Here is a 23,446-nt window from a genome sequence, read left to right as displayed (position 1 = left end):
GGCCTCGTTTTTTGTTTCAACCTATTTCATACTTTCATACATCAAATCAAAGGGTGTTTGTGTTGCTCTCTCGCTTTCTTGGCGTAGGTTTCAAATGTTGTCGTTTCATATTGTTCGCTGAAATATGTTTTGTCTCCCCATTCTGGAATAATTGCCGCACGCACAGCAAGCCGAAGACCACAACCGTGTGGGAGATCATGCCGAGTGCTGACCGCGGCCAACCAAAACAGCTGGCGGCGTGAGAGCTCTCTCGACTTCCTCATAATCCTGTAGAACTAGGACTTTATACAGCATCAATATACAACTCCGATTCCAATGAAGTTAAACATAAATGAAAAAAGAACTGGGGTGGAGGACTTCCACCAGACTGCAATGATCAGTATCCAAGGGCTGCCTGACAAGCCCGAGCAGCTCCAATTGGGAAACACGTGGGCAACCTCAAGTTCACCGTGTGTTAGCGAAGGAAGGAGACGGTCTCCTTCAGTCCCGCGATTCTGGACCCAAACACGGCCGGTCAACACTTCAGTCTGTGTGAAGATCTGACCGGTGTTAGTTTTGGAGGCGGACAGCAGCGTCCAAAGAACCCAGAGAGGTCGGACTGGAACGGTGCGCTCGGTTCTGCTTTGGTCTCGGGAACGCGCACCTGCGATGTCGATGTGGGAGGGATGAAACTCTGGGAAGTGGGGCTGGCACTCGGGGACCCTTGTTTGCCAGATTGAATGTCACTATGTTGGAAGCATAAATAGTCACAAATAAGTGACTAGACTATGGATCCTGGAATCCACCAATGAAACGGCAGAGGATCTGAGTTCATGAAAGATCAGTTTCATTCTTTGACTCTCTTCCAAACACGGAATTAGGTCAACTGAATCTTTCCGATTGGCCGCCTTTATCTGCTCCGATGAAAATGTTTCCTTTCCTTGACACAACAGAACTTCCTCTGAAAATAATTCCATGCACACTTCATGTTATGACTCCCAAGTCGGTCACTATTTTGCTCCCGCTATTGTTTTACGTGCAGCAACACCCAGTCCAGTAAAATTGAGAGATTAAAAATACATTGAAATCAGATGTCAATCTGTTTGAGAGATTTTTCTCCCGCACAGAGATTCTTTGCATGGATTGACCAGCTCAATTAACAACAATCAATAAATTAAAAAAACAACAACATTTGAATCACAATCGCTTTATTGTCATTGTCAGTGAAAGGTACGCAACAAGAAATTTGACTATAAAAAAGAATATGAAATGCGATGTATCAGTTCAACTTAAATGTATGCAGTTTTTTCCCCAGTGTAGCATCAGTCGCCGCTGCTGTGACGTCACCCCTTTCCACGCGCCTTTGCGGTCCATCCCTCCCGCCGTAGTCGTGACGTCGCCAGCCACAAACGTGGAATTCCACGAAGGCGTACGCGCGCACGTCTTCGCCAGGCGCGCGCACGCACGCACGTGGGTAATGTTGCCGCCACCGCCCTGCTGCTGGCAACACGTGGCGCGGAACTCGCTTCCCATTGGTCGACGGGGGCGGGGCCAAACTGCGACGAGACGCAACGACGGAGACTGAAGAAGCTGCTTTTCACGTCACGCCTTGATGGCCGACAGCCGCGGTAAGTGCACGCGCAACTGACGAAGATGATGATGATGATGGTGGTGATTGGCTCTTCTCACTTTTTGTGTTGAGTTTCTTTCCCTGATCCTTTTCTTCGGCAAAATGTTCATTTGCTCTGCTTTTTGAGTCTTGGTGGAAAGTCGTCCAAACTTAGTGACGGCTGCGCGCGCGTGTGCGCGTGCGCCTACCTAGAATGGTCGTGGACTCACTTTTTACACGACTCACGTGACAAATGGAATCCGTCCGCGTTTGCAGTTTCGTTGAAGCTCTCGTCGTGACGTCATTTTTGTCGTACTTGTTGATTGTTCTTGTCGTGAATGTTGCTGATTGTTTGAGTGATTTTGGCTGCAGCGAACGTTGATGAGAATCCAGCGTTTCTCGAGCTTTTGACACCAAGTCCCACAATCATGACCAACGTTGAAATACAGTAGTGTCATAGGTCCAAGTGTTCCTCAAACACAACACAGAGGTTTCATTCCTCAGGGGTGCATTTAATATTATTGTAAGCCACTCTAGCAATACGCAGTTTAATGAACACTGTGCTTCTATATCGGCAAATAAAACAAATATACTTAACTAAAGATGAGATTAAATTGTATTGCGCAAAAAAAACGTTTTAAATATTAGACGTTAAATACTACTGAATTGTACTTTTGTTTTCTTTCTCATTTTTAAATTCTTTTGCATACCACTAGAGGGACCACTAGTACCCTTACCATACTTTGAAAATCACTGTTTTAATTGATTGAGCTGTCAATTATTTTTCAATGAATCAGATAAATCAGGAAAAAAATGTTTTTTTTTCAATTTCCATCCCTTTATTAAAAGCAAGACGTGATTTCTAATTGACAAAACAGAAAATGCACAAACATAAATTGATTACTATTCAGTTCCTGGTTTGGTCCGTAGCGGCCATCAGGAAATCGGCAAAAATGTCGATGATTGTTTTCCAAAGTAAAAGCAGATTTTTGCAAATGTCTTATTTTGAAAAGAAAAAGACAAACATAATGGAGGACTACAGAACTCAGAAAATATTTCCTGTCGACACGCTGGAGTTTTTCCGCTTTGGACAATTTGAAGTTCAACAAGGTCTCTCAACGATCAATCGATGATCCAAATAGTTGTCAGTTTATTTTTCATAATCAGTTAGTTGTCAATGAACGGATGAAATGTTGCACCGCCATTATTGGCACTTGTCGATGAGTCTTGAGATTTTTGCTCCAATTGCTTTGGAACAGCTGCCGCGCTGATGCAATCGCGATCGAGTCGTTCCATTAGTGTTTCGCGAATGCGCGGACAAAAAATAACCCACGACGCATCGATCGGGTTTTCGTCTCTAATATTCTTTTCTTTTAACTCGACTTGTTTTCTGAAACTGTACAACTTTTTTCTTGACTTTTTCCTCAAACTGCAACTTTCTTGGTAATTTTATGCACACTTTTGTTATTTGTTAGAAGTGTACAGATTTTGTGTTTTCAAAAATGTCCAACTTTATTCAACTTCAAGCAAATGTATTGGTCTTCCCATATTTTTTTCTCAAACGTCTCAAACAACTTTCTGGAAAATGTTTCCACAAAAATATATAGTGTCTTTTCCCTGTATTAACTTTCTTCACTATGATTTATTTTATTTATTTTTTCTCCCCCATAAGATATACACCCTTCTCTCCAAAATATGTTTTTTGAACATATACAGCCTATTTTTGGAAATACTTTTTTCTCAAACAAGACTCAGAAATATACTACAAAGTTGTTTGCAAGAATATAAAATGTTTCCCCCACATGACCCTCTCCTCCCCCCCAAAAAATATCATCTACAACTTTTTTGCTCTTTGAATGTGAATCAATTATTTTCAGTTATGCGTTGGTTTTTAAATTTTCTCAATTTTATGATTTATTCATTAAAAAAAGAAATACATTTGGGTTTTTCCACTGTGCTAAATAACCTTCAATCTCCATCCATTTTCTTCACCGCTTCTCGTCACGCGGGTCGCGGCCGTGCCGGCGCCCATCCCAGCTATCATCGGGCAGGAGGCGGGGTTCACCCTGAACCGGCCGCCAGCCAATCGCAGGGCACATAGAAACAAACAACCATTCGTACTCACATTCACACCTACGGGCAATTTCGAGTCCTCAATTAACCTAGTGTGCATGTTTTTGGGATGTGGGAGGAAACCGGAGCGCCCGGAGAAAACCCACCCAGGCGCGGGGAGAAGATGCAAACTCCACACAGGCGGGGCCGGGGATTGAACCCCGGTCCTCAGAACTGTGAGGCAGACTCTCTAACCAGTCGGTCACTGTTCCGCCTTCAATCTACAAATGATCTAAATATACGGAGCGGACATATTTTTGGTCATTTTAACACTTTGTGAGTGTTCTCTGTGAAAAGTGTTGGATTAGAAAAACCCTCGACTTCGTTTGTTCGTTTGGCGGCAAGATGAATGAATTTGGGACGTCGCGAGGTGTAGCCGGTCGACCTTTGAGGAGCACTGGGCGGGCTGCGTTTGCGGAACACGTCGCAACTTTCGTGGGGGAAATGTCAACACGCGTGGTCGCAGGTGAGCAGGAACACCTTTTACGCAAACACGCCCGAAAGAGGAACTCGCTCGACCGCGCGCCCCTTTCGATGTTTTTCTCCGCCTCGTTATCGGAAATGCACCGAGAGTAGTGTTGGAGCCAAACGCGGTAGAAATCTCTTCCGGAGCCGCATGGAGATGAAACTCTATCGAATTCTCTTTTGGAGATAAATACAATTTAGAACATAGATAGATAGTACGGTCAAAAAAAGAAGCGCGCGATTGGCGGCGGGAGGTGTTGTGCATTTCTCGTTTTGGAAGAAGGCACAACGTTGATCTCGTGCTGGCCGGAAAGCAGAAAAAAAGCTCGTCACACCTTTTTGTCAAATATAAGCCCTCTCTTTTTCGAGGGTGGGGGGGGGGGGAAGTATCTCAAACTTAACTCAAACATCAAAAATACAACTTGAAAAATACCGGACTATTGTAAGATGTGTATTGACTTACTAACAAATGTACAACTCTTTTCCCTCAACAATAGAGAACTTAAAAAATAGGGGACTTTTTGAAAGTACATTTTACACAATTTTTCTTGGAATATAAAATGTTTGTCTCAAAACATTTAGTCTCCAAAAAATAGAACTTTTTCTTAAAAAAAACCAAAAGAACTTTTCACTAAAATATGACCCTTTTATACAACTTTAAAAAAATACTTTCACAAAGAGTTTGATTTGGAAATTAAATATAAATAATAAATAAAATAATCAAATAAATAAAATATGAATAATTATATAAATATATACAATAAAAAAATAAGTAGGTAAACAAACAATCTCAAATAGCCAACTAAAAAAAGTAAAAAAAAAAAAATGTCTCCAAAATTACACCTTTTCTCAAAAATACAAGTTTCATTTGTAATTATGCCTTTTGCAAAAAAAAAAAAAAAATAATAAAAAAATCATCCTAACCAATGTATAGATTTTTTTCTTGATATCAACTTTTGACGTTGAATGTTTCTGACTGAAGCGACGTGCCGTGTCTTGTCGGACAGGCGCGACTTTGGAATGTCGCTCGGCGAGCTACACGACCGAACGTTTGTTTGTTTGTTTTTTTCCATAGGAAATAACGTCGTTTTAAAACCTTCGTTAAGTGTGCAAAACGAAGATTTGTTCAATTTTGTTTCCTGGTCTGTGGTTGTCGTCACACTTTTTGCCCTTCTGTGGTGACATTACCAAAAAAAAAAAAAAAAAAGCTAAAGATTAAGACAGCGATATGATCATTTTAGTTCATTTGTGCCTTTTTATTTTTGTGTAGCACTTTCCTTTTTCATTTTTGTCAAACGGTTGTCGTCACACTCTTCCACCTTTGCCATTTCCTGTGAACATCTGTGCTGCCGTCACGAAAAAGCAAAAGATGTTTCGATCATTGTTGTATTGAAAGGATGTCAGTTAAGTCGAGTCTAAAATGCTTTGCGTATTTTTAAGCAGCAGTCAAATAACTTTGCATAAAAACATTTCAAAGGGCTCGATTCAAATTCAGTCACGCAGGACTTCACGACATTCAAATTCCTCATCCCCGACCGGCCCGCATTTTGTTTGTGTTGTCAATGCAGTGGCTTGTGCGTCCACACAAAGATGACTTTGTCGCCGACAAAGAGGTCGCAACCAGAACCAGGACAAGATGTGGGGTGGGTTGAGGGGGGGAGGGGGGGGCCGGGCTCAGAGAGGCTCACACACAGACTCGGCCCCCGTCGCTACGCGATTTTGACGTCCTCTATTTTCTTGATTATTAATCATTCGTACAGCACGCACAAACCTATGAAGAATATAGGTTAAAGAGGGTTTGTGAATAATTGTTTTGTTTTGATTTGTTTTTCACAACATCCCGACTTCATTCAAATTGGGATTTGTTCATTTCAATTACAAAAGGGGGGGGGGGGGGGACGGGGGACGATGTACGATGCCTTTAAAATGTCGTTTTGACAGAATCGGAATCCTCTTTATTTGAAAAACACACAAAGAATTTGTCTCCGGTAGTTGGAGCCGCTCGCATACGACGACAGACGGCCAATTGAGAGAAAATACTTTTGAATAGTGCAGCGTGGCGAGTGAGTGCACCAGTAATATAGAATTGGCCCGACAGAAATGTGACAACAAAGTCAAGACAAAATTGGCAGCATGTTGCAACGGAATTGCAACATTAACCGTTTAATAAGTTAATGGCCACAGGGAAGAAGCTGGTGGAATTGTCTGCTTGTTTTAGTTTGCATTGATCGATCGCCCCGACCCGAGGGAAGGAGCTGGAAGAGGCGGCGACCGGGATGTGGAGGCTCCAAGAGGCTTTTGCATGCTCCTGTCTTAGTTCTGGCAGCGTGCAAGTCTTTAAGGGTAGATAGGGGGCTACTGACGATTTTTCCGGAAGTCCTGATTGTCCGTTGCAGTCGGCGTTTGTCCTTTTTTGTGGCAGCACCAAACAGACTGTGATGGACGGATGACTAATCTGTCTGTCTGTCTGTCTGATGTAGTTGTACTAGAGCGATGAATTGTCCTACTCGTGAGTACAAGAGGATACTTGTACCTGGAAAGCTGGCATGTAACGGCGACTTCTCCCGTGTTGCAGTGTTTCACCCCGTCTGGCTGCTCATCTGCCGGCGGGGCGCCGCCCGCCTCGGGGAAGTTTGCCGGCGGGGCTGTGCCGCCGTCGGGTCGCCGGCCGCCGTACTGGGCGTTGAACTCCCGCCGCTCTTTGACGTCCACCAGGTGCCCAAGGTGAGCTCCTTAGCGTTTGTCCTTCTCATGTCACTCAATAAATGTTTTCCCCCGTAATTAACTCCTTCACTGCCGTGGAGGCTTATCTCGGTCAACGTTTACTGCCATCAACGAACATATTCGTCAAGTATGTTTTTCAGCGGGCAGCCCTGGAGGAGGCTATTTCCCAGCTTTCAGTTTTTCAAAAACTTGATTTAACTGACCCGGAACAACGAACTTTGAATATAATGGACAGAAAATGGTGTCAGGTTGGAACTTAAAACGCCCCCTTTAGTTTTAGTTTTAGAGTGTCCGCCGGTGACGTCTCTGTGACGTCTCCTGGAGACTAGCCGTGTCGCAGAGGAGTCGCGGTGAAATGGATTCCATTGGAGACCTTTTGGCGACTCCTCTAAACGCTCCCGATTGAGACAAATCTTAATGTCACAATCAGTCGTCATCAAAATGTATGTGGACATCTTTCCTTATGCCCACTTCAACCTCTGGCAATATCAGAACAATACCAATATTTTGGATTTTATGGACGTTAAAGCGTTTTCATGACATTTGACACTGCACGCACACACAAACATGCATAATACATGTTATATATTTATTTAAAGAATATATGTATAGTGTATATAGGCATACGGTGGGGCAAAAAAAAAGTATTGTCAGCCACCAATTGTGCAAGTTCTCCCACTTAAAAAGATGGAGAGAGGCCTGCAATTTTCAACATAGGTAAACCTCACCTATGAGAGACAAAATGAGAAAAAGAAAATCCAGAAAATCACATCGTTTGATTTTTTAAGAATTTATTAGCAAATTATGGTGGAAAATAAGTGTTTGGTCAGAAAATGGAAGACATACAAGACCGCTGATAATCTCCCTCGGTCTGGGGCTCCACGCAAGATCTCACCCCGAAAATGATTACAAGAACAGTGAGCAAACATCCCAGAACCACACGGGGGAGGGGGGACTAGTGAATAACCTGCAGAGAGCTGCGACTGAAGTAACAAAGCCTACCATCAGTAACACACTATGCCGTCAGGGACTCAAATCCTGCAGTGTCAGACGTGTCCCCTGCTTAAGCCAGTACATGTCCAGGCCCGTCTGAAGTTTGCTAAAGAGCATTTAGATGATCCAGAAGAGGATTGGGAGAATGTCATATGGTCAGATGAAACCAAAATGGAACATTTTGGTAAAAACTCAACTTGTCGTGTTTGGAGGAGGAAGAATGCTGAGTTGCATCCAAAGAACACCGGACCAACTGTGAAGCATGGGGGTGGAAACATCATGCTTTGGGGCTGCTTTTCTGCAAAGGGACCAGGACGACAGATCCGTGTCAAGGAAAGAATGAAGGGGGCCATGTATGGTGAGATTTTGAGGGAAAACCTCCTTCCATCAGCGAGGGCATTGAAGATGAAACGTGGCTGGGTCTCCAAACACACCGCCCGGGCAACCAAGGAGTGGCTTTGTAAGAAGCATTTCAAGGTCCTGGAGTGACTTAGCCAGGCTCCAGATCTCAACCCCATAGAAAATCTTTGGAGGGAGTTGAAAGTCTGTGTTGCCCAACGACAGCCCCGAAACATCACTGCTATAGAGATCTGCATGGAGGAATAGGCCAAAATACCAGCAAAAGTGTGTGAAAACCTTGTGAAGACTTACAGAAAATGTTTGACCTCTGTAATTGCCAACAAAGGGTATATAACTATTGAGATGAACTTTTGTTACTGCCCAAATACTTATTTTCCACCATAATTTGCTATTAAATTCTTTCCAAATCAAACAATGTGATTTTCTGGATGTTTTTTCTTTTTTCTTATTTTGTCTCCCATAGGTGACGTATACCCATGATGAAAATTACAGGCCTCTCCCATCTTTTTACAACCCCAATTCCACTGAAGTTGGGACGACATCATGTGTTAAACATAAATACAAACAGAATACAATGATTTGCAAATCATGTTCAACCTATATTTAATTGAATACACTACAAAGACAAGATATTTAATGTTCAAAATGATAAACTTGATGGTTTTTAGCAAATAATCATGAACTTCAAATTTTATGGCTGCCACAGGTTCCAAAAAAGCTGGGACAGGTGGCAAAAAAAGTTGAGGAGAAGGTTGAGGAATGCTCATCAAACCCCTGTTTGGAACATCCCACAGGGGAACAGATGGGTGCCGTGATTGGCTAGAAAAGGAGCTTCCCTCAATTGCTCAGTCATTCACAAGCAGAGATGGGGCGAGGTTCACCTCTTTGTCAACAAGTGCGTGGGTAAATATATTGTCCAATAGTTTAAGAACAATGTTTCTCAACGTACAATTGCAAGGAATTTAAGGCTTTCATCATCTGCGGTCCATAATATCATCAAAAGGTTCAGCGAATCTGGAGAAATCACTGCATGGAAGCGGCAAGGCCCAAAGCCAACATTGAATGCCCATGGGTAACTTGCACATCTGTGAAGGCACCATTAATGCTGAAAGGTACATACAGGTTTTGGAGAAACATGCTGCCATCCAAGCAACGTCTTTTTCATGGACGCCCCTGCTTATTTCAGCAAGACAATGCCAAACCACGTGTTACAACAGCGTGGCTTCGTAGTAAAAGAGTGCGGGTACTAGACTGGCCTGCCTGCAGTCCAGACCTGTCTCCCATTGAAAATGTGTGGCGCAGTAGGAAGCGTAAAATACGACAACGGAGACTCCGGACTGTTGAACAGCTGAAGTTGTACATCGAGCAAGAATGGGAAAGAATTCCACCTACAAAGCTTCAACAATTAGTGTCGTCAGTTCCCGAACGTTTATTGAATGTTGTTCAAAGAAAAGGTGATGTAACACAGTGGTAAACATCAGAATCCTCTTTATTTTGCCAAGTATGTCCAAAAAACACACAAGGAATTTGACTGCGGTAGTTGGAGCCGCTCTAGTACGACAAGAAGAAGAAGAATCACCTTTAATTGTCATGAACATGCATGCATGCATGCACGTGAAATTTGTTCTCCGCATTTTACCCATCACAGTGAACACATACACATGTTAGTGGAACACACTGGAGCAGGGGGCAGCTGAAGCGCCCGGGGAGCATTTCGGGGTATCAGTGGCAGATGGTCCAGTCGGGGTCTTGAACCTAGGTCCCCCACGGTGGCAGGTGATGATCTTAACCATTGGGCCACGGCTGCAAAGGCCCAACAGACAGTCAATTGACAACAAACACTTTTGAGACATAAAGTCACAGTCACAGCAATAAAATGTTGCTAGGTATCTCGTAATGCCGGTACCATTTATTTATTTATTTTTGACAATTGTGCAAAAGATGCAGAGTCCTCTCGCACTTAGAGCAGTTGGAATGACTAATATAGCAATAGTCCGGTGCAATGACCATTGTGCAAAGGGCACCGAGACTTCAAGGAATGTATGCAGTTTAAAGTGACGAGGAGCGCGATCATCTGGGACAATGTCGATTGTGCAAATGTTGCAGATAGTCCTCAGTCAGTGTGCAAGTGGAGCAGATGCTACTCTGGCATGAGTGGCCAGTATTGGTCAACAACAGATATGCAAATAGTGCAGCGTGGCGAGACGACAACAGTGAGTGCACCAGTAATGTATCATTGGCCCCACAGAAATGTGACAACAAACTCAGACAAAAGAAATTGGCAGCATGTTGCAATGGAATTGTAAGTTAGCGGTTTAAGATGTTGATGGCAAGAGGGAAGAAGCTGTTGGGAAGTCTGCTAGTTCTAGTTTGCATTGATCGGTAGCGCCTCCCTGAGGGAAGGAGCCGGAAGAGCCGGTGACCGGGATGCGGAGGCTCCGAGAGGATTTTGCACGCGCTTGTCTTAGTTCTGGCAGCGTGCAGGTCCTCAAGTGTGGGTAGGGGGGGTACCGACAATCTTTTCGGCAGTTTTTGCCACCTGTCGCAGCCATAAAATTCTTAAGTTGATTATTGGCTAAAAACAATCAACATGAAATATCTTGTCTTTGTAGTGTATTCAATTAAACGTAGCTTGAAGATGATTTGCAAATGATTGTATTCTGTTTGTATTTGTTTAACACAACGTCCCAACTTCAGTGGAATTGGGGTTGTAAGTGGGAGAACTTGCGCAATTGGTGGCTGACTAAATACTTTTCTGCCCCACTGCATATGAGCGGCTTCCAGGTGAATTGCTTGTCACGGTGTGTGGAGACGTCTTCCTGGTGAGCGCGCAAGCAATATTTTGCTCTCTCGTGTCTCTCGTGGTGCCCGCGACTGATCGCTCTCGGTGGTCTCGGCGATGTCTCCGTCAGTGAGACGGGCCCTTGAAGCTCAAAAAGCTCGGAACAACCTTTGGTTGGCGATTGAAAATGGCTGTCAGTCACGGAGTTAAAGCTACGTAACAACAAAAAATGGTGTTCCCTTTTTGGGCGAGACGCGACAGATATGACAGTGTTCCCTTTCGTATTTGGATTCACCTGTTCGTGGATGTCTCATGGGAACCTATCCTACGTTTTTGGCACAATTGGACGTAGATGATGCAGAAAACAGTCCCAGTGACCCATGTTTGGAATTGAACGAGAAGTGGGCCACTTTGCGGGATGCTGAAGCGGGCGTCCGTAGTGACGACGGTGGTGTTTGCCCGTCAGGTGTTCCGCGAGGACGGCATCCTGACCGGCTACCGCCACCCGCAGAGCTCGGCGCTGGACTGCGTGCTCAGCTGCTTCCGCTTGAACAACGAGACCGTCAACATCTGGACGCACTTCCTGCCGACATGGTGCCGATTCGACAACTCCTACTTTCACAAAATCCTAGTCGGAAAATACTTTCTTTTGTTAAGTTTGACCACTTCCACACACTTTTGAACACATTTAAGCTATCAAAGCACACAAAGCAACAAAACAAATGAGAATTATACATTGCATATTTAAACACCAACATGTTCAACCAAAGCTTTTAACGTCATCTTACAAAATTCCACGAGCTTAGTCAATTGACAGAGAATACTTTTGAGGCATAAAGACAAAAAAAAAAAAAGTCACTGAGCAATAAAAGGTTGCTCAGATAAGATGACAATAATAAAAAAAGAAAACAAAGTTTAAAAAAAATTGAGAAATAAAGGGGGAACAAATTTGGCTTTTCGTGGTTCACTGTAGCGTGGTTACGAACGATGAAGAACGATGTTGACTGCAAACGTGTGTGTGCGTCAGGTACTTCGTGTGGAGGCTGGCCTCGCTGTGCCGCGGCACGAACTTTGCGAGCGACTGCTACACGTGGCCGCTGCTGGCGTACATGCTGCTGGTGTGCGTGTACCCTTTGACCTCCTGCGCGGCGCACACCTTCAGCGCCATGTCGTCCGAGTGGCGCCACATCTGCTACTTCCTCGACTACGGCGCGCTCAGCCTCTACAGCCTGGGTGAGACTGCGGGCACGCCGCAATACTTCTCAACAGCGACTCTACAGAACGCGTCGACAGTTTTAGTAAGCAAACAAGCTTGGATAGTGATGATCATCCGTCCGATAGTCATGATCGTCTGTCCGTCGCTACACCTTCTTAAAACGTCGTTACGTAATCCGCAGAAGTGTCCAAATTCATAGCTTAATCCAGAAATGAGCAATCATCAAATGAATCAACCGCTATTTTGTAGAAGCAAAGCACATTTATTTATATACAGTAGCGCATTTCCTACATAAGGTAACTAAAGGTGCTTTACATTAATCAAATCATTTAAAAATAAGAGAGTTTAAAACATTTAAAAAAAAAAAAAAAAAAGAAAATATATATAAATAAAGATAAGAAACCTACAGTGCAAGAAAGATCATTTAAAAGTGGAAATCCTGAAACTAATCATAAGCGTGATGGGGAGGAAAAATACATTTGAATCTGGTTTTAAAAACCTTCCTACTGACTTGCCTTCTTTTGGCAACTTATTCCATTTGCATGTAGCAGAAGAGCTAAATGTTGCGTCACCATGTTTGCTTTGGACTGTTTGCTCCATTATCTGATCTGGTCCTGCAGATCTGAGCCCTACTGGCTTTATATTCCACGAGCATTTGTTTCATATATTCAGGACCTCCAGTGTAAACCATTAAATGATTTATAGACCAGTAGCAGAACTTTAAAGTCTATTCTAAGGCTGACTAGAAGCCAGTATAGAGACTTCAGAATTGGAGTAATATGTTCTGACCTCTTGTTCCGGTCAGAATCCGATCTGCAACGTTCTGAATGAGCTGCAGCTGTTTAATGTTCTTTTGGGGAAATCCAGTCAGAAGACCATTACAATTGTCAAGCCTACTTGAGATAAAAACATGGATGAGCTTCTCCTGCTCTGCTTGGCACATGCAAGCCTTCACTCTGGATATGTTCTTCCGATGCTAGAAGGCAGTTTCAGTAATTGATTTGATATGACTGTTGAAAGTCAGGTCGGAATCTTTATCAGTACACCAAGGTTTCGGACTTGGTCTTTGCTATTTAAAGAGAGTGACTCCAGGTATTTGCTAAGAGCAAACCTATTTTCTTACCTGCCAAAAACAATTACCTCTGTTTTGTTGTGGTTTAATTGGAGGAGGTTTTGGTTCATCCAGTTATTTATCTTTTTTAGACCGTGTCACAACACCTCAATTGAACTGTGGTCATCTGGAGAAACTGCTAGATATAACTGTGTTTCATCTGCATAGCTATGATAGTCAACATTAAAGTTCTGAGGCTTCATGGCAGCTACGTTGAGAGCTTTAGGAAACTCGCCTGACTGAAGTGAGCAATTGATTATTTGCTGCAAATCAGCTAGCATAGACTTGGCAATAGCTTTGAAAAAGTCAGACGGTACTGAGTCAAGACAGCTGCTGAACTGCTTTCTCTGCAGTTTTTTTGGTCCACTGTATCAAATTCTGGCATGGTAATAGAGGAATTCCTGGGAGGTATCATTTTTCATTTTGATGATTTGTGTTGATACTTGCAAGTTGGCGACTCTTCGCCGAGCACCGAGCGATTGAGTGCAGAATGTCTACAGATGACGTGGCTTCACGTATACTGTACTGTACTCTATTAGTCTTTTATTGAACCACAAAAACATGGCGCAATTGTCTGGAAAAGAGAGGAGAGAGCGTGACTTCTGGCAATGGTCGATCGCCCCGTTCGCTGACTCCACTCGTGCGTTTCGGTGACAGAGACTCTCCACGATTTGCTTCGGTAAATATGAAATTATAAATATGGTAAAGTATTACAGTAAAAGTATGTTAGTATTTGACTGTATTGGTACGGCTTTGGCTGGGCCTCACATACACTTGACATATGGAAGCTCATGAGTATTTTTCATTGGCTTTTACATCTTTGATGTTGTGATTGAAATTTCGAGTGTGTGTGTGTGTGTGTACTCGTACTGTAATGTACAAACGCACGTCATACTACACGTTCTAGAATAACATATGGACACTTCATTAGGTACACATGCAGCATCAGATGGGGTCCAATATTGCCAAGATGATAATACTCAATTTAATTAGCATTATCATTAGCTTATTTAGCAACACTGGAGGGTCAAAATATTAGAAATGTTGCTGTCAATACAAACTGAGCATATATTTGTTTCATTCTTATGTTTGGATTGAATGTCATTGGCTGGTGTCCCTAATAAAGTGGATTTACAGTATTGGTTTTTAAGTGTCTGCAAATCTTTGTCTTAAATTGTAAAAAATAAAAATAAAAAATGCCATATAATTTACAGTAGTATTTAAGACATTTGGAATTAGTCATACTAGATGTAGTGTCACGGTTAGTGTTTTTGTAGGCGAGGAAGGCAAGGCAAAAACGTGGAGGACCCAAGTGCAGGGAAGCAGGGAGGCAAGGCGTCTCCAAAAAATATTGAATTCCCAAAAAAAGGCAAACAAGGAACATGGAAAAAGCTAACTAAACAGAGTTCCACAACTGTTAATCAAAGTAACAAACACTCAAATGAACCTAAAACTGGAAACAAAACATGACTGGTGAAATAACTGAGCGACAACTGGCGACTCCGATGCGGCACAGACAGAGACAATGACACCAGACGACGACGAAACCAGGGAACTTAATACAAACAGATTGACGAGACGACGACGAACAACCCGGACGAGACGCCAGTGGCCGGAGAGAGCCGATTGGTCGACGCAAGGTTAGGAGGTTGACGAGAACAGGTGGACACAATAACTAGCACGCGATATGAACAACACGGAACACAGGAAACAAAACTAAACACAACCCAAACCAAAACACAGACCATGACGTATAGTATCAAAAACTAGAACCAAATCTGTTTTTAAAAAGCGGAGCATCCAGATGAATCGAAGAATATATCCAATAACATCGTTGTCTGCTTGTAACGGCGAAGGAGAGGTCTTACATTTGATTGAACCGAGACTCACTGTCGCCCCTATTGGCCACGTCGTGCTATTACATGAGGGGTTGACTTGGTGAAGCAGCATGCGACTCCTTCCCCAGTCCAACTCGTCCCTCTTCTTTTTGTTTTGTTTTTCCAGGCACCGCGATCTGCTACGGCTGCTACGTGATGCCCGACGGCTGGCTGAACGGCTGGCTGCATCGACACTTTGTGCCCATCGCCGTGGGCAACAGCTTGCTCTGCACCAGCCTCGCCTGCTACTCACGGTCAGCAAAAAAAAAAAACATTTTATTGTAATTATTATGCCGAGCTATGTGGATGTCGCTACGTTCCAAACGAGCCAAACCGGATAGATGTGGAGCTCTCGTGCCGGATGGAACCGGTTCGAGCAATGTGCGCTGCGCCAATATTGGCACAAACCTGAGATGACTCATCAAATACTCAAAAAAAGAAACATTTTTTTTTAAAATGCTATTTACCTTTTTGCTTAATTTTCTGCTAATACCAGACAATCTTTGAACCTTTTTTTTTTTTTTTAACTTGCATCAACTTCCACGGGAAGAATAGAAATCTAGCGAGCGAAAGTTGTCAACACTGACGCAACTTTTGCTGTTGGCAGCTACGTTGTTAGTGTCAGCAGTGACTGTCAGCCAGGACACGCTGTCAACTGGTTTTGTCAACCTATAGCTCATCTTCATATAATTGGATCAATAACGGTAATGACACCAAAAATCAGATTAAGCCCTTTTTTGGGATGCTGGAAAGTAATCCGATAGCTGCGACAAATTCAGGAATATTCATTCACATCTCAGAAATAACGACATTCAACTTGCTCTTTGCTATTGTGTGATTGCAAAATGGCTGCCTCATCCTGGCAACTGCATGGCAACAACATCGTTAGTCGTTAGCAGTAGAGAGAGTTGGGTTGACATTTGCGAAAGATGCTAAACAACAAAAAACCAGAACTCTTCGGACACTAAGATGCATTTGTGTTGGTTTTCATGGAAACCAGATCCAGAAATGGCACAAAACATCTTGCAAATCATCCAACTTCATTTTTGACAGATATTTGGGCATTTTAACTTGATCAAATATTACTTCAGAAATGTTTGATTTCTTTTTTTTGTCCTGAGAAACAATTATTGCCATTTGAATAATACCAAGTGGCAATAATTGAAATGGTCACATGGTTGAAATGAATTTGATTTTCCAAAGGCAATTGGTCGTTGCCCGTTGTGGGCGACGGGCATCTCACGCGAGCCGTGCGTTTCCGTGGCAGGTTGGTGGAGGTGCGCTTCCCGCAGAGGAGCAAAGTGCTGCGGACGCTCGCCTTCGCGGTGCCCTTCGTCTTCGACAGTTTGCCCGTCTTCTACCGGGCAAGTCACACGCTAACATTTTCCGCTTTCTTTGGAATATTTTGCTTCGTGATACGCTGCCAACTTACTAGTTTTAGGAGTAACGGGCTGCCAATTTTTCACCGTGTCTTGTGAGCCAAAATTTGAGTTGCCCGAGTTTCAGATTCGCTGAAGCGAAAGAAAAACGTTAGCAAGTAAGGTCACGAGATGCCCCGGCACGCGGGCAAGGGGAGCCGCAGTTGCCGTTTATTGAATACGAATGCAAACAGTAGGGCTTGACCGACTTCCGATTTTTTTCTCCTCGACGCCAAGGTGATGATTGATTCGGGTACCGTCGGAATTGATACACCTCCAACGACAATTCACGTAACACAACAGGATCGCTACCTGCTACATATGTGAGAGTTTTGAAACAAAATAAAAGAGGAGGCAACGGTTTTCTGCAATGTCTTTTCGAAAACCTTCAGTTGTGTCACAGGTAATGTTGTGGCGAGAGCTTTATAAAATCCGACTTTCTTTGACAGTCCCTGAATGTATCGGACGCACACGCGCAACCCGCGAGCGGGTTGAGACGAGCGGCCAATCTTTCACGGACACGTGAAGCGTTCATCCTGACAATCAAGATGTTATTCATCCATCGTGCCGCTGCGCAAGCAAACGCCGCAGCATCGGCTGCTCGAATAGCGTTAGCTTTAGCTTTAGCCTCTTCAGCTAAACACGTGACTGGCGATTGTTCGACCGCAAGCGATAACCGTCGTCCACTGTCAGCGCAGCCTCGATCGCTCCACTAATTGTTTGACACCTCGAAAAAACGCTCGCGAGCAGCTGCTGTCGACGAGGTCTCGCGCGCAAACGCTCACACGCGGACCAAGCGGCGAATCAGACTCCAGCTCCTGACATCGCTCACTCGGCCACGCCCCTTAAAGGCATGCGTCCAACAGACCCATAATACAGTACATGCAGTAATTACATGTATTGTTTCTTTACATTCTCTTTTGATTCTACACAGTAAAGTGCTATTTTTCTTGGTTGACAGCCTTCCGCTTTCTTTTTTTTTTTTCATGTTTTGGCGCACGTGTAGCTCCTCCTGTGCTGCGGAGGGCGCTGCAGCCCGAGCGAGGCTCTGCTCAGCCACTTTTACCAGGTGACCTTCGCCCTCCTCACCTGCTTCCTGTTCACCTCGCACCTGCCCGAGAGGCTGGCGCCAGGACGCTTCGACTATTTTGGTACGACCCACCAAATTCCTTTTTTGAATTTTTTTATTTTATTTCCCCCCCCCCCCCCCCCCCATTGTTTGCGTCTCTCAGGCAGGAGGCGGGACACACCCTGAACTGGTTGGCAGCCAATCGCAGGGCACATAGAAACAAACAACCATTGACACCTACGGGCAATTTAGAGTCTCCAATCAACCTAGCACGCATGTTTTTGGGATGTGGGAGGAAGCCGGAGTGCCCAGAGAAAAGCCACGCGGGCACGGGGAGAACATGCAAATGCCACACAGGGGGGGCCGGGGATTGAACCCCGGTCCTCACAACTGCGAGGCAGACGCTCTAACCAGTCGCCCGTCGTCACGTCCAGTCATCGTGTAAGATACGCATGTAAGCTGTCACGGCGGAGACGGCACACGTGACAGTCATCACAGGTGTCAAACTCAAGGCCCGGGGGGGCCAGATCCGGCCTGCCGCATCTTTCGACATGGCCCGTGAAAGCAAACCTTGGATGACAACATATCTTGCATGTCTGTTTTGTGTTTGTGTAGGCCACAGCCACCAGCTGTTCCACGTGAGCGCGGTGGTGGCGACGCACTTCCAGTTGGGGGCGGTGTTGAGCGACATGACCTCCCGCCGGGGGCGGCTAGAGGCCACGGGGGCGCCGCCCTCCCTGCCCGGCACGGCCGGCGCCGTGGCCCTCGGCCTGGTCCTCAACCTGGGCGTCGTCGCCCTCTTCGTCGCGCCGCTGCTCAGACGGTCGCCGAGGCGACCGGCGCCTAACCACGGCAAAGACCAGTGAGTCTGTTACCTAGGTAACTGCCCCCCGGTGGCAGGGAGCACCTGACAACGTTGACAAAAAAAAAACTCCTTGAAAAACATTTGGACTGACTGGCCGCCAGTACACTTTCTGGCCACCAGTCGGTGCTGCTGAGTCAAAAAACAAACCCAAAAAAAAGGACCAGTTTGTGGATTTTCGCATTCTGATGCGCAACAATTTCGAATCCCGCAGCTGTTGAATTCATTCCCTGACCAAAAAGTCTCATCAATCTAGTCAAAAGTAAGAACAATATGAATAATTGAGCCCCGCTTTAAAAGGTGTATAAATGCTTCAATGCCATAAGATGGGGCCAAAGCACTACTTTTAGATTAGCTTGAGCAAAAAAGAGCAAGCGGGTGAGTGCTTCCGTGAAAAAGAGAGGTTCCCAAAAAAAACATCAGCAAATAGGGGAATCCACACATCGCAAATATTTAAAACATAATAAAAGTGAATATCAAAAAATAGTGATGCATACAATACAAAAAAAAAATACTCAATATTTCTTCTTGCAAATGTGTTCATTTTGGGCCACTGGTAAGTCAGGGTGGAAATGTTGGCTATTTGGAAGCGGCAGTACACTCCTCATCCACTAGTCGGGGCCAGCGAGTTCCATTGATTGGTCATTCCTGCGTTTCCCCGGCAACTGAGTTTGTTGTCTTTGCCGTCGAGAGTAGAACGTTTCGATTTCATGTTATAATAATAATAATTATTATCCAGTGGAACTTCCGGCGATGATGTCATGCTGTGGAATTCGCACAAAATGTCGAATCGTTTCAGTTTAGTATTCCTGCTTCTGATTGGCCCAATTTCCTAATCAGAGTTTGTCCAAAATGGCCGACTTGCAGTCCCGTTCGGGGTAGGCGTCCGTGAGACGTTTTTGATTTGTGCGTCCATTTGTGAAACTGCTGTCGGGGCTCATTTTGTAACTTTCCAGGGGGCGCCACTGAGCCGCTTTTGGGTGTCTGCTTTTGCCACTAACACGTTTTCCTATTTATTGTTTTATCAAATGTCGAATGTTTACGTCAGTGAGAAACGACCGTCTTGAGTTTACGTTCAAATGTGCGATTCGTTGAAGACCCGGAGAATTAAAACATTTGAATTTGACATATTGTTGTGTAAAAAAATGTGCACGAAAATGTACAATTTTTGCTTTAGGGGTTTTGGCCCAAACTAAGATTTTTAAGAATTTAAGAAACATTAAGAAATATATTCTCAGGGTTATGAAATCCAATATTTGTGTTTTTGTCTTTTTCCACTGTCGAGGAGCGCATAAAAATTACTCAGATAATTTGTGAAGTAGTCCCAGGTTTTTTTGAAGTTTTTTGTTTTGTTTTTGTTTGTTTGAAATTATGAAACAAAATATAATTTGGGGTTCAAATTTTTGGTTAAATCTTATTTGGTATTTTTAAAATGTTTAGCCATCCCGATTAAAAAAAACACTGTTGACGTTTTATTTTTTCATACATACATTTTTTTAGTCAATCGTTAAATGAAAATAATGTTGTTTTGTTTGTTTCTTTGTTTGTTTTTCTTGAAAATACGTCAGCTACTTTGGTTTTTAGTCCAACATGTTACTTTGGGATTTTGGTCCAAACTTTTGTTCTTTAAGACTTTTAACATTTAACCAACAGGAAATAAACTGCAGCAGTGCCTTGACCTATGACCTAAACTCAATGCGGGACCATGCGCTGAACTCCGACTTCATATTTTGCCTTTGTTGAGCGAATGTTTTGGGGCGCTGGAAAAGTGCCAAACGAAGAATCGCTTTTATTTCGCAGAAGCGCCGCCGACGCTTCTGGGACTCGAAGCGAAGTTTATGTGAGCGATTCGATAACTTTTTGCCACCGCGGCGTCACTCGCACTTGCGGCAAGCAAAACGCAGATGACGCCGTTTGCGCGCAGATGCAAAGATTTGACACTTCTTCTCGTCTGCCGTCGTCGTTCGAATGTGTGACGCGTCAGTCGACGAGAAGACGTGAATTTCGGTAAACACCGAACTAACGTTTGTCATCGTTTCAGCCGTTGTCGCCCGTTCTTTGCGCCAGCCGGAAGTTGCCCGCACGCCGGCTACCGCATCTCAGGAAATGCTTTCAAGACGCGTGACAATTCCTTTGGGAAACGCGTCGCATGTATTCTGCACTTTCCGAGAAGGTGAAACGCACCTACCAAAAAAAAAAAATCTTTTTTCTATTCTTCCCATATTTCTTTAATTCATCGGCCGAATAATCGGAGATCAGAATTTCACGCTGCCAAATATCGGCATCGGCCTCAAGAAATCAGACGGGTGACGGCCGAGTTCAAAACGAGCATATTAGAGCACGCTTTGCAACCAAAACTTGCAGATTCAAAGCCAAAAAGTTCCCGGAAAAATCCACTTTGTATTAATATTTGCTAATTATTTATAGATTTGACAAACACTGTTGTTGTTGTTGTTATTATTATTACACATATGGAATGGGTCAGTCCATTTAGTGTCAATATTTCTGACTCGATCACAGTTACCTCCTTGCATGTATCCTTATACATTTGTGTTATAAATATGAATATTAATTGCGGGATGTCTTGACTGGAAAGAACCAAGAAAATAACTATGGGTGCTTTTTAATGTTTTATATGCTCTGAAAGTTAAAAAAAAAAAAAAAAAAAAAAAAAAAACGTCGAATGTATAAATAAAGACCTGTACGTGCTTTGTATACTGTGTCATTGATGCACTAAATTTGTGTAATAAATGCAGCTTCTTAAAAAACAAAACAAAAAAAAACATTTCAAGTTGTCCGTTCATGTTTGGAAAAACACTTCAAAGTTGATTATTATCACGGGGAGAACATGCAAACCCCACACAGGCGGGGCCGGGATTCGAACCCCGGTCCCCGGAACTGTGAGGCGGACGCTCTGACCAAGTAAGGTTACCAAGGTAAAGAAATAATGTGAATTAGTCTATTTCTACAAATAGAAACACTCTCCCAATACAGTCTTAAATACATGAAATAGGAGTGTACAAATGCGAATAGAACAATGACACTTTGCATCTTTTACCAAAACTGTACTAAAAGATCCCTCGTAGGAACACTAATACCTTAAGTTAATGCACAGTGTAAAAATTATGTTCTGTATGTAAATAAAATACATTTTTTTAAAAATGACTAGTATAGTGTAATAAGAAAGTTGTAATATACTGTAATAAATTAAAGTGCCCTTTTACAAAATAAACATTGCTAATATTATACTAAATTCGATATACCCTAAAAATACTGAATATATTCAAACACTTAGTGAAACACAAGTAAAAAAAGTTCATTAAATTTCCATTGCTAATACGAAAAATATTTTCTGACATTAACACTGAACTAAATAAAGATCTTTTATTAATCCACTGCAAATGTGAAAATACTATCAGAATATGAATATTCATCAAAATGCTGGCAGTTTTTTGTTGTCAATGATACATGACTGGTGAACTCGCTGCAGTCGTCTCGCCACGCTGCACGATTTGCTTATCTGTTGTTGACCGATGCTGGCCACTCTTGCCAGAGTCGCATCAGCACCAATTGCACATTGATTGAGGAGTATCTGCAACATTTGCACAATCGACATCGTCCCAGATTATCGAACTACTCGTCACTTTAAACCGCATCCACTCCTTGAAGTCTCGGCGCCCTTTGCACAATGCTCATTGCACCGGACTATTGCAAAATGAGTCATTCGAACTGCGGGTCGTGACCCAAAGAACGAGATCCCGGATACGAGCGGCCGAAATGAGTTTCCTCCGCAGGGTCTCCGGGGCTTTCCCTTAGAGAGAGGGTGAGAAACTCGGTCATCCGGGAGGATCTCAGAGTAGAGCCGCTGCTCCTTCACATCGAGAGGAGCCGGAAGAGGTGGCCGGGGCATCTGATTCGGATGCCTCCCGGACGGTGAGGTGTTCTGGGCACGTCCCACCGGGAGGAGACCCCGGGGACGACCCGGGACACGCCGGAGAGACTACGTCTTCCAGGTGGCCCTCGGATGAAGTGGCTGGGGAGAGGGAAGTCTGGGCGTCCCTGCTAAAGCTACTGTCCCCCGCGACCCGACCTCGGATAAGCGGAGGAAAATGGATGGATGCATATTTATATTGAATCATTACGCCAACATGAATTCTCATTCAATTAAACATTACATTCGATAACAGCACACACACATACCAGTAATTGGGGGGGAAAAAAATCACTTTACCACACAGAGCCATATTCCGATGACACGACCGCAAAGTCGATGATCGAACTGCGACCGAGGGTGTCCTGGTGCCGGGTGCACGTGTGGACACCCTTATGCTCGAACATGGTATTCGTTATGGACAAGCCGTGATGAGCACAGAAGTCCATTAACAGAACAGCGTTCGGGTTCTGATCGGGGGGGCCGTACCCTCCCAATCACGGCCTTCCAGGTCTCACTGTCATTGCCCGCGTGAGAATTGAAGTCCCCCGGCAGAACGATGGAATCCCCAGCGGGAGCGCTCTCCAGCACCCCCTCCAAGGACTCCAAAAAGCGTGGGTACTCCGAACTGCTGTATGGTGCATAGGCACAAACAACATTCAGGACCCGTCCCCCCGCCCGAAGGCGGAGGGAGGCTACCCTCTCGTCCACCGGGGTGAAACCAATGTACAGGCGCCGAGCCGGGGGGCAATAAGTATACCCACACCTGCTCGGCGCCTCTCACCGTGGGAAACTCCAGAGTGGAAGAGAGTCCTACCCCTCTTGAGAGGACTGGTACCAGAGCCCAAGCTGTGCGTGGAGGCGAGTATGAGTCAGATATGATTAACCACAATGATGTTCCGTTTTTTTCAAGGGGGGCAATCACTTCTTCTTCTTCA

General features: G+C 44.1%; 1 protein-coding gene across 11 annotated transcripts; it reads left to right on the top strand.

Moving 5' to 3' along the window:
• Window positions 1-630: 630 nt before the first annotated feature.
• paqr6 (progestin and adipoQ receptor family member VI) lies at window positions 631-21,362 on the top strand. 11 transcript variants are annotated; one of them, XM_061777681.1, is made up of 8 exons: window positions 631-1,607; window positions 6,646-6,889; window positions 11,491-11,618; window positions 12,052-12,257; window positions 15,356-15,482; window positions 16,496-16,592; window positions 17,653-17,797; window positions 18,331-21,362. In XM_061777681.1, the coding sequence occupies exons 2-8, from the start codon at window positions 6,659-6,661 to the stop codon at window positions 18,579-18,581; spliced, it is 1,185 nt and encodes a 394-aa protein (XP_061633665.1). In that variant the 5' UTR covers window positions 631-1,607; window positions 6,646-6,658; the 3' UTR covers window positions 18,582-21,362. The 11 variants fall into 11 exon arrangements, 9 of the variants coding, with proteins under 9 accessions (XP_061633665.1, XP_061633667.1, XP_061633666.1 ...); XM_061777683.1 differs by having other exon boundaries at window positions 1,190-1,607; window positions 6,741-6,889; XM_061777682.1 differs by lacking the exon at window positions 631-1,607 and adding an exon at window positions 1,613-1,675 and having other exon boundaries at window positions 6,741-6,889.
• Window positions 21,363-23,446: the final 2,084 nt, after the last annotated feature.

Source organism: Phyllopteryx taeniolatus, chromosome 6 (assembly GCF_024500385.1).
Source record: "Phyllopteryx taeniolatus isolate TA_2022b chromosome 6, UOR_Ptae_1.2, whole genome shotgun sequence".
Taxonomy (NCBI): domain Eukaryota; kingdom Metazoa; phylum Chordata; class Actinopteri; order Syngnathiformes; family Syngnathidae; genus Phyllopteryx; species Phyllopteryx taeniolatus.
Note: the sequence above shows the minus strand (reverse complement) of the source record. Positions and strands in the feature narration are given on the sequence as shown.

Coding starts and splice junctions, on each gene's coding strand:
- paqr6 (XM_061777679.1), top strand. CDS start 4,046: ATGAATGAATTTGGGACGTCGCGAGGTGTAGCCGGTCGACCTTTGAGG. Junction 6,890..11,490: donor ACGTCCACCAGGTGCCCAAG/GTGAGCTCCTTA, acceptor TTTGCCCGTCAG/GTGTTCCGCGAGGACGGCAT. Junction 16,593..17,652: donor GTTTGCCCGTCTTCTACCGG/GCAAGTCACACG, acceptor GCGCACGTGTAG/CTCCTCCTGTGCTGCGGAGG.